Source organism: Papaver somniferum, chromosome 3, assembly GCF_003573695.1.
Source record: "Papaver somniferum cultivar HN1 chromosome 3, ASM357369v1, whole genome shotgun sequence".
Taxonomy (NCBI): domain Eukaryota; kingdom Viridiplantae; phylum Streptophyta; class Magnoliopsida; order Ranunculales; family Papaveraceae; genus Papaver; species Papaver somniferum.
The window spans coordinates 21,773,702-21,785,572 of record NC_039360.1 but is presented as its reverse complement, the minus strand read 5'-3'; the positions used below and the strand labels follow the sequence as shown (position 1 = coordinate 21,785,572).

At 37.7% G+C, this 11,871-nt stretch overlaps 1 protein-coding gene across 1 annotated transcript; it reads right to left on the bottom strand.

Annotated features, from left to right (window-relative positions):
• Positions 1-4,981: 4,981 nt before the first annotated feature.
• On the bottom strand, positions 4,982-10,929 carry LOC113359139 (endoglucanase 13-like). The gene is made up of 8 exons (XM_026602817.1): positions 10,655-10,929; positions 7,510-7,574; positions 7,262-7,398; positions 6,565-6,978; positions 6,400-6,486; positions 6,161-6,310; positions 5,755-6,080; positions 4,982-5,255 (listed from the first exon to the last, which is right to left on the bottom strand). Exons 1-8 carry the CDS (start codon positions 10,927-10,929, stop codon positions 4,982-4,984), a joined length of 1,728 nt encoding a protein of 575 aa, XP_026458602.1.
• Between the last annotated feature and the right edge of the window lie 942 nt (positions 10,930-11,871).

Here is an 11,871-nt window from a genome sequence, read left to right as displayed (position 1 = left end):
TGAAGGCTAATGGTGATACTGTAGAAGACTCAGCAGTTGTTGAAAAGATTTTAAGGAGTTTACCTGAGAAATTTGAAGAAAAAGCAACTGCTATTGAGGAGTGTAACACTGCTGCAACTATGTCTCTTAATGAATTATTAGGTTCACTACAGGCTTATGAGCAGAGATTATGTGAAAACAAATCTTCTACAAAACCAGTAGAAGAAGCTCTACAAAGTCAAGTCACATGGAGTAATAAACAAGGAAACTCAAGTTCTGAAGGAAGACCTAACAATGGAGGTTATCAAGGAAGAAATAATACTGGAGGAAGATCTAATAATGCAGGTTATCAAGGAAGAAAACCATTAGATTTATCAAAGGTGCAGTGTTATAATTGTGGAATTTTTGGACACTTTGCTACTACATGTACAAAACCTAAAAAGACAACTGCTAATAATTATAAATCAAACTTCAAGGAAAACATAGTATAAGAAGAAGGAAAAGAAGAAGATGAAGTAAAAGATGAGAATATGTTGTTGGCTTGTCACACAGCTGAAGAACAACTTCATCAGAAGTGGTATTTAGATACAGGTTGCAGCAATCACATGTGTGGAAGAAAATAATTGTTTGATAATCTTGATGAATCCATAAGATCAACTGTTAAGTTTGGTAATAATTCTACCATTCCAGTTATGGTAAAAGGAAGAATTGGAATAGTACTCAAGAACGGTACAAAAACATATATCATGGATGTATTCTATGTACCTGGTTTAAATGGGAATTTATTGAGTATGTGACAATTATCAGAAAGAGGTTATTCTATGAACATATTCAATGGAGTGTGTTCAGTAAGAGACAGATATAGAAGACTCACTACAAGAGTACAGATGAAAAAGAACAGATTATTTCCTCTGAATATTCAATATCAAAGTGCAAGCTGTTATAATACTCATGAAAGCAACCAAAGTTGGTTGTGGTACAAGAGAATGGGTCATGTAAACTTTAACAGTTTACAAGCTTTGTCTAAGAAGGAGATGGTGACAGGTCTACCTATTATAGAGCTTCCAGAGTCAAGGTGTGAGAATTGTATCTTTGGTAAACAACACAGAGATCCATTCCCAATGAAAAAAGCTAGAAGAGCAGAACAACAGTTGGAGATTGTACACAGTGATCTGTGTGGTCCTATTGAAGTTACGTCACATGGAGGTAATAACTATTTCATAACTTTCATTGATGATTTTAGTAGAAAGGCTTGGGTGTATCTACTTAGACAGAAAAGTGATGCTTTTCATGCTTTTAGAAGCTTTAAAGCATATGTTGAGAAGCAGATTGGAAAGCATATCAAGATACTAAGAACTGATAGAGGAACATAATATGCAGTTGTTGATATTTTTATGGAAGAACATGGAATTCTACATCAGTTAACAGCTAGATATACACCTCAACAGATTGGTGTTGCAGAAAGAAAGAATAGAACAGTAATGGAGATGGCAAGAACTATAAGAAGAACAAAAGATTTGCCAAAGAATTTATGGAGTTATGCAGTTGATACAACAGTCTATTTACTTAACAGATGTCCAACAAATAGTCTGAATAATAAAACACCATAAGAAGCTTAGAGAGGTGCAAAACCAATTGTAACACATCTGAGAGTTTTTGGGTTTATTGCTTATGCACATATACCTAAACAACTCAGGAAGAACGTAGATGATAAGAGTGAAAAGTGTATTCTTGTTGGTTATAGTTCAGCAACCAAGGGATATAAACTTTTCAATCCTGTAACAGGGAAAATAGTTATTAGTAGAGATGTAATCTTTGATGAAGATTCTCAGTGGAATTGGAATGCAACCAACTTAACAAGAGAAAATGTCAGAAAAGTTCCAATAGCAGTTGAAGAACAAATAAATACTCAAGATGAAGTTATGGAACAACAAGAAGAAAGAAGAACAGAAGAAGCAACAACTGAAGAGGTAAGAACTGATGTGATACCATAACAAGAGACTGAAAGACCAAGAAGAAAATATGTTATACCAGCAAGAATGAAAGATTATGTGATAACAAGAGATGATGATACTGATGAAGAGGAGATTAATTTTGCTTTATATGGAGATTGTGATCCTGTTGTTTATGAAGAAGCCTCTAAAGATAATGGATGGGTACAAGCAATGGAAGCTGAGATAAACTCCATAAAGAAGAACAATACATGGGAACTTACAAAACTTCCAGAAGGAAAGAAAGTAATAGGAGTCAAATGGGTTTACAAGACAAAGTACAAATCAGATGGTGAAGTTGATAAATTGAAAACAAGGTTAGTTGCTAAAGGATATAGACAAAAACAAGGAATAGACTATTCTGAAGTCTTTGCACCAGTTTCAAGACTTGATACAGTTCAAATGATCATTGCTCTAGATGCTCAGAAGCAACGGAAGATATTTCATATGGATGTAAAGAGTGCATTCTTGAATGGTGTACTAGAAGAAGAAGTATATGTTGAGCAACCAACAGGTTATGTTATGGAGGGGAAGGATAATCAAGTGTACAAGCCAAAAAAAGCTTTGTATGGTTTAAAACAAGCACCACGTGCTTGGTATATAAGAATAGATTCATACTTCATTGAGAAAGGTTTTACAAGATGTCTACATGAGAATACACTGTATTTGAAAGTTGATTCATTTGGCAATCATATTATAGTTTGTTTGTATGTGGATGATCTTATTTTTACTGGCAATAACTTAGAAATGATCAAGGAATTCAGGGAGGATATGATGAAAGAATTTGTGATGACAGATCTTGGATTAATGCCATATTTTCTTGGCATTGAAGTACAACAAACAAAAAAAGGTATCTTTATTAATCAACAGAGATATGCAGAAGGAATACTTAAGAGATTCAATATGGATAATTGTAATCCAATTTTAACACCAACTGAAGAAAGGTTGAAGCTAACAAAAGATGAATCAGGAGAACTTGTGAACTCAACAGATTTTAAGAGTCTTGTTGGATGTCTGAGATATTTAATTGCTACAAGACCAGACATTATGTATGCAATTGGATTAGTTAGTAGGTTTATGGAGTTACCAAGACAGTCACATCTACAATCTACAAATAATATTTTGAAATATGTCAAAGGAACAATTAGTTTGGGAATTCTTTATACAATTTCTGAAGATCCAAAATTGGTTGGTTATATAGATAGTGATTGGGCTGGAGACACAGAAGGAAGGAAGAGTACATCTGGTTATGCATTTCGTTTAGGAACATGATTCTTTTCCTGGTCATCAAAGAAACAACAAGTTGTTGCCTTGTCTACAACAAAAGCTGAATATATAGCTTCTGGAAATTGTGCTACACAAGCTGTATGGCTAAGGATGATGCTGAAGTCTCTTTTCAATGAGCAGATTACACCTACAACAATAATATGTGATAACAAGTCCTCAATTTCATTAACAAAGAATCCCATGTTTCATGGAAGGAGTAAACACATTGATATCAAATATCATTATATTAGAGAGCTTGTCAGCAATAAGGAGATTGATGTGGAATTTTGTGAAAGTTAAGATCAAGTGGCTGATATTTTTACCAAGTCTTTGAAGTCTAATACCTTCATCTATTTGCGTGGAAAACTTGGAATGATTAGTAAACAATATCTTGGTTTAAGGGAGGATGTTGAAGATTAAACCAAGATATAGTTTGTGGAAGCAACTAGTCGAAGTTGTTGTTGTCTGAGTGAAGCAACTATTGGAAGTTGATGTTGTTATGTGGAAGCAACAAAGTTAAGTTGATGTGGTATTATGTTATACCTTCTTTTCCTTCTTAGTAACATGGTGGGAGTATTGTCTTAATGATTTTTAATACCCATATTCTTGTCTCCAACGTTTCAGAGATAAATCTAGACCCGCAACCAGTGACAAACAGGATCAGAGGAGATAAGTTCTGATTCCTGAACAAATGGTTTTATTTTCATATTTTAACATTGTATCGAGTTTCATTTAAAAAAAAAAATAGAACAATTGATTTTCTTTTTGTCTGTGTCATTTGCTTTATCAAAGACATGTTGTAAAAATTTTAGAATGCTTTCTTCTTGTTCAAAATATTCTTCTTGATAGTGAAAAGATTCTACATCAGAAAAACTCCTACGGTACGTTTTTGTTTTTGTAGTCTGTATACAGTAGGTTTTTCTTTCTGACCAATAGGGTTCAATCACAAGTGGAAAACCAAACCAATAGGGTTTAGTCACAAAAATGGTTAAAGGTTAATCATGTTTATACATTGGTTCAATTATACGATTAGGTGAAGTGAAGGACAGAAGGGTAAACGTTTGTGTTTTGTTAGGGGAAAGACATTCTTTTACTCCTTCCCTTAAATGAATCCAAGTCAAAAGCAATCTACCGTGGTCCCTATAATAAAAATCCAAAAATCGGAATGTTTCATTTTATTTTATTTTCATTTTTGTTATTGGAAGGACTAATTAATGCATGTATGATACATTATGATTTCATTTAATGTTTTTTTGAATATCTTGAGTTAAGAGGTGATCAATAATTAAAGATTAATAAATTTTGATTCATAATGAGTGGGGTTACAGAAACGGCGACCGTCGGATGTCTTTCGCTGAGATGAGATTAGGATGGTCGTATGCAACGTTTGTCTCTCAAAATATTATCCGACCGTCCAAACTCAAAAACCCATTCTGTTTTGTATTATAAATTATGAAACAGCACCTCGGAGTACCTTTAATAGATAAACTCAAAGAGTAATTATACAGGATTGGTCGGGAGTCTGGCAACAATCTGCGCTCCCATGCCTTATATTAATAAGCATTTTTGTTATTGAAAGGATTATGAGCATCATTTGAAGAGACAAAAATGTAAATGGTATTTTGATAAGCAGTTAATGGCATTATATTGGACTTCAGATCTGATGGGTTTAAAACGCCTTAAAATTATGTTTACATACAATGAAATAATTTTATGATGATGCCTATAATATTAATAATAATAAGCTACTGAGCAAGTCTGGCCAGAATACCGACGAACGGAGCAACAGTAATAGTGCTAGGCTCATTTTGTTTATAATTAGCTCTTGAATCCGTATACCGGTCTCCTTTATTAGGACCTCCCACAACTGCCCCATAAAGTATATTCGGATTGGGTTCAGTCTTGTTGTACCATGCATGAAAACCTTGTTCGCACGAAACCTTTGTGATGTTATCCTTGTAAGACACGATTGAAGACGCTCTATGGTGAATAAACTGTGGATAATTTGTTCCAAATCCTGTTGGAATATTTTTTGAACTGACGGTTTTATTTGGCCGATAAAAGCCTGTTCGAAAATTTCGAATCCAAAAGACACCATTGATGTCTGTTGATGAAGGAACCTGACGTTTCGTGAATAGAAACCTGTTGGCGAATAAAAACCTATTCCCAACAGGTGCAAAACCCTTTATAAATAGCTTCTCCCAGTTTCGTTTAAACATATAAGAAAAATCAATCTGTTTTCTCTGTTTCAAAAAGCATCATCAGAAATCAGAAATCTCTTTGTGTGTTCTTGATTGAATCAAGGGGTACAAACCTTGAATTCAGTTTTCGTTGCAGGGCTTTCATTGTATCCTGAAGGCAATATTTCGCATACCTGTTGTAATCGCCAATTGTTATTGGGAGGGTAGAAATATTTGTCTAAAAGAAATTTATACAAGCCTTGAAAGTTTTGGAGTGCAACACTTTCTTCTCTGATTCATTCATCCTTTGTGAAACCCAATTTTTTCCAACAAATCCCACCATGTAGCTCATGTTCAACGGGTTCTTCCCCAAAATATAATCCACTTGAAGCTGAACAAAATTATGAAGATCGCCTGAATTAACTAAAGTATCGCCGCATTGAAGACCCGCATCGATGAATTCCGCGTAATCCAGAACCAAGAAAAGCGAAGCGGTTACGTAATTAAGACTGTTCCATTCGTTGAAATACAGTAAACCTCCCGAGTCGGTTAGTTGAAAATTTTCGGGACCTTTCTGAATGCAATTACAGATGAATTGTTTGGCATTATCCACGTATGTAGGCCATGTCTCAGATTCATAATCAAGTCCTCCCGCGTAAAAAAGCTGAATAAACATTCAACGGTTAGCAGATGCAAAATTTATGTATTTAAGAAACTCAAATCTGAATATCGACATGCACTTACCTTATTTACCATGATCTGCACACCGGCGTCCTTTTGGTCCCAAGAGAACTCTCTTGGAGAATCTCTATCATCATTTTCATGAAAAATATTCAGGTATTTTTCATCAAAGGTGGCGTAATAAAGCCATATATCTGCCCACAATAACTCGTCCTGTGAAATTAACATAAAAAATCTTAATTCACCGTAAGTTTTAGATCAAGAAGAAAAAAAACAGGATTTAAATCGAGTAATTAATTTACTGTATAGAATTTGCTTGGGTAATAATCTTTTGCCACTACGATGCTGTCCTGGTAATGTCCCTTGTGATCGTGAGCAAAGTCCCGCAGCTGCGATGTAATAATAATTTGAGTAAAAATAGAAGATTTGTAAAAATTCGGAAAACATGCATAAAGTAGTTAAATTACTTGTTTGGCATGGAGTAAAAGTGTTGCAGCATATGTATGGTCGGATCTGTTAAAAGCAATGGATGCAGCAGCAAGAGCAGCAGCTGTTTCTCCCGCAAGGTCAGACCCCGGATGCGCAGCATCAATACTGTATGTTGTCCTTGGCGTTGTCATATCTTCTGGCCTTTCCCAACAGACATGATCAGTGCTGCCTTCCCCAACTTCACCGTACAAGATGCCGTCATATGGACTGGCTTTGATTAAGTAATCAGTTCCCCATTTTATAGCTTCTAGGGCATGAGTGAGTTCGTCCTGCGCTGATAAATATTTACCAAAATCCACCACACTCCATGAAAGCATTGTAATTGTGAATGCCATTGGAAACCCAAACTTTACATTGTCACCAGCATCATAATATCCTCCGACAAGATCAACCTACACATGTACGAATCATACCAAAAATATAAGAAACATATAAGACTTCTTTACTTTTACATCCACCTCGGGAAAATCCGGGGTTTCGTGTGGGGTCATTAAAAGACATGATTTGATCTAAATTATGAATATCAGGAATTATTGTGCCCCGAATTTTCAGATTTCGAGAGATTAATGTTTTCACGAGATTTTTCACAGTGGGTGAAGAATTACTAAGCATATGTCCAAATTAACATGGTAAAAAATTGTTTAATTAGGAGGACGAATGGAACGATAAACTTACTTGTGCTTGTTGGCCGTCTTCCAGTGCGGAGTTGTCTCTCCATGTTACTCTTTGATTTGGGGGTAAGATTCCAGATCTTTGAGCCTCAAAATACAATAAGGATTTAGTAAGAGCATCTTTATAATCTACTGATGCAACTCTTTGAACAAACAATAAGAAGTAGATAAAACACACTAAAATGAATAGATGTTGGCACTTTGTTGTGTCCATGGTGATTGAATTCCTACTGTAATGATATTTTTCTTTACGAATGATCCAACAATTTATAGATAAAATAATTAATAAACATGGAAAGATTATAATTAATTGAGATCTTGTAATAAATTACTCTAAATCGTAATAAATTAGTCTAAACATAGAAACACTGTAATTGTCAACATTTGTAATAAATATTTGATATTAATTGTCACTCCACAAGGTAAATAAACAAAATTAATTATATGTTTTGATTTTTAAGAATAATAGCTTCTTGAACTCTTGATCCTCTTATCTTACATTAATTATATGTTTTCGATTTTGCTCTTGTCCGTCACCATCTCATGCTTATCCCGTAAAAACGCTACTGTTACAAGCTAAGCAGGGGACTTAATGTTGATGGTGATTTTTAGCTTAGGATCAAAATCGTAAAACCTTGCATCTGATGTGACGTCACTCTGCAAGGAAACAGACCCAAGTGTGCTAACCTCTCCACTAGAAAATTTATTGATCCCCTCAATATACTTACATGAAATTTATCCAGACTGGAGAATCCCAGATGTTCTGTAAATTTCGGCGCCTCGCGTATATTCATTTCATATAAGTTCCTCTGAATGCCTTCTATGCTATTTTCTCCGGCTGAACTCTTAATGTTGATATGGCATGACGATTTGTGTTCACTCGCAGCAGAGTAGCATGAATCTCCAAGTATCAAGAATAAGATATTTGCATAAGGTATTCAATCAGAAAAGCATGCTGCTCTCTGGCAACGAACTTAAATGAACTCTATGTCGACACATATAATTCAGTCAATCGCCCTGACTAACTTGCAGAAGTTAAGGTTTCGCGCATCGCGCAATGCACCAGACCTTGCTTGTCAAAATTAATTAAATCCGCCGCAGCGCACTGGAAGTGCGACCACTCCCTAGCTTACCGGCTCCACTTCCCATTAACCAATCAGGTCGCCCTAAAGGCGCCACACCCTCACCAGAAGTGTGGTCGCGCCTTATGTTCGGTCGGACCCCTTTTTGTGGCCAATCAGGTTATTCTAAACTTGCCACCATACATTAAAGTCCAAACGCACCTTACCGCGACAACTTCGCAACATGCCAACTTCGTGGCAACCTGCCTTAAATAGTCACCACACTGCAATTCCTACTCATGTGGCCGTTTCCACACTATGGCCTTGCCATGGTTCCTTTGGCATAGCCATGGCGCCATTTGCACAAAAGTAACGCCATGCCGCAGATGCACCCCACGTGCACTAATTAGGGTATTCGACAAACCCTAATTTGACCAAATTGCTACCAAAGCCAAATAACGTTCCCAGAGCAATGGGATTGGCGTGAAAACAGGGCCAACGTTACCGCGCCACATGTGGGTCCGACTCCATGACGCCTTGGCCACGCCAATCCCTAATTATTCCACATAGAATTCTTCCATGATGCCTTGGCCACGCCAAGCCCTAGTTCTTCCACGGAGAATTCTTCCACGGCGCCAAGACTTGGCCACGCAAAATCCTTCCATGACGCCAAACCCTAACTTTGGATGCGGAGCTAATTTTTAGCTTTGGACATGCCGCAACATCATTGGCATACCACCATGCCACGGATACTAGCATGCCGCTATGCCGCCATGCCATGGATGACGCCAATTCGCTATACAACAAGATGTGGCCATAATCAATGGCCATCCTTCTTCATGAGATGCAATCTCAGCCATCCAGGTTCGCCACTGAACTGATGAGCTCGCAACAATTTTTAGGCCACTAGCCAAGACGAGCCTAGCATTACATGCTATTTACCTGCGGAAAGCCTCTCAATTTTAACTTGTCACACGTAGCAAAGTGCTACATGTTTTCCATGAAAACACTCGAGACATCAAAATATGTCAGAAACTGGGGGATGCTTATCAGGGTATTGGTCTGACGGTTTACAGCCTGCGGCGTGCAATGCGCCCGTTACAAGAAAGTGTCATGAAGTAGGATAATTAGTGGTGGTGAAAAGTAACGGTGTAAACAATTCATTTCCTTCATCATGGAAGAGCAATGACCGGCGATTACACGAATTCACTTTCTTCATCATGGAAACATAACGTCTGGCACTTATACGTTACTCTTTTCTTCCACCACTCAATCGTTTCCACTTCTTACGAGACCAGGGTACGTTTCAATATGACTTTTATAAATAGGTCCCACCTATTTCCACCGAAAAAGAGGTTTTTTGGTCGGCAACACATAGTATCTAAAAATCACCCGGTAGCTTTCCATCCGGATCACCAGTTCTACTTTCTGATACAAGTCACAAAACACCCACATTTCTAGAATCAATCATTCTGGTCTCAACACTTTCTTCGCTTCCCTCCCTAAGACCAACCCTTCTCCTTCACTTTGTGACCGAATCAAGCCTGGAACGACCATTTCTTGGTTTAGGTCAGGATTGTACAGATTGATCTCTCGAATCAAAAGTACTGTCGTGCAGTACATTGATTAGGGTTTAGATTCTTTTCTCACCCACACACCCGAAATTACGGAAATCAGCAGAAACGGTTTTCACCCTCAAATAATTGGCGACCACAGTGGGAGATTAATCTCTCGGTTACAAATCCAACTCTCGTTTCCATCATCCTACCAACGAATGCCATGCTTTGAAGCGCATGGTCCAAGAAAACAGGGGTTTCAGGAGAATTTCCTGTGGGGACTAGAGATTCTCCATCTTACTACGGATCAACATAAAGATGTTCCACTGATAATAAAGAACGACCGGGGACTTCCCGTGGCAAGAATGGCATTACGTAAAGACTCGGATTTACTACCTGAAGACTCAGTTCTGGTGAAAGACCCTAAAGAGAGTAAGTTTGCCAGATGATGTTTACACGACCTATTGTTTAGATTTCCACATTTATCATGGAAGCCGATGACCCAATCATCCCAAGATTTCATGTCTCTTCCTTTCTCATGCAACATTCACGGTCCTGAATGATTTTGCTACTTACATTCGTAATTCAGATTTTGACATATCAATTGATCAAAAAGCCATTACTCCAAAAATAATCCAAAAACTCTTACAAAAAGCAATCATCTATCAATCCAAAAACCAGAAAACCATACCATAAACTAGGAGTTTCTTCTGCCTTTCAAAAAATAACCCTATGAAAAGAAGTTCAGAAAATAAAAGTATTCAAGAAAAGTTGCCTAACAACGGATCGTTCTTCTTGAAGAAAATTTCCTTCATACTTTGAAGAGCCGCCTGCTTCAGCTTCAATTCCTGGGACAACTTCTTGACTTCAACCTCCTGTTGATTAATTAAATCTGCGGAAGGACCATCAACCGCTTTAATCTGTAGCCTTTGGATCTCGGAGAATCGCTCACAGAACCAGGAAGCGTTAAACTCAAAGTTTACACACGTATCCCGATGGAACTCCCAGTTTGAGATTACATCTCCAGAAACGGTGCGACCAGTCACCTTGCACATATCACGAATTGAAGATAATATTTCTTCCACTCGCTTAAACAATGCGAACCGTCTAGTGATCTTCTTGGCTGTTGCGATGTGTCCATATCTCTGTCATATTCTGGTATACAACTCCTCATGCTTAGCCGGTACACTGAAGCCTCCAATCAACACGTGATCTTCATGAGGAATCAAAAATGGAGGGTCAAAAATGGCGCCTGCAATTGATTCCGCGACCAACAAGGATTCTTTGGCTACAACCGCGCCCGCACTCGTAGGGGCATTTTCCATCATCTGAAGCACAGCAGCGTCTTCACGACGATCAGTTTCCATCTCCGGGTTGCTAACAGGTACGGTTGTCATGACTGGAGACATTGTTAAACCTTCATTGTCGTGGATGTCCATCTCAGAGTTATTTTCGGAAGCAGCCTCTTCCTGTAAATATCATCAATTAATCATTTATTCGGTATAAATAAATGACCTAAAGAAAAGAGGGATGTGGAAAACTCACCGACTCATTTGTTGGCCCACTGGAAGAAGACTCGTTGTTGTATTCAGAAGTACTCCTCTCATCATCGGATCTCGAGCTTTATTCCTCTTCAGATTCTTCTTCGAGGGATTCAGTCTCGTCGCCTCCTTTCTCAGGAGACCTCGTCCTTTGGTCACGAGAAAGTCTAGAAAAAATATTAGAGTTGCCAAGACCCTAAGCCAAAAGGAAAAGTTAGTGAAGAAGTGAAAAACTTATGCAATTTAGCCAAGTCATAGAATCATAGACACCTGCGTGTTGAAAGAACTGAAGGTCACAAGAGCCGCCGAATATGGTTGGAAAATACGTGCACAATTTTTCGACCTTGGCTCCTACTTTTAAAGACTGTCTGCATCCAAGCTAGAGTATTTTCGTTTACCCGAAGGAAGCTCTTTCAACAACTTATGCTTCGCTATAACCGCATAGGAAGGTTTACC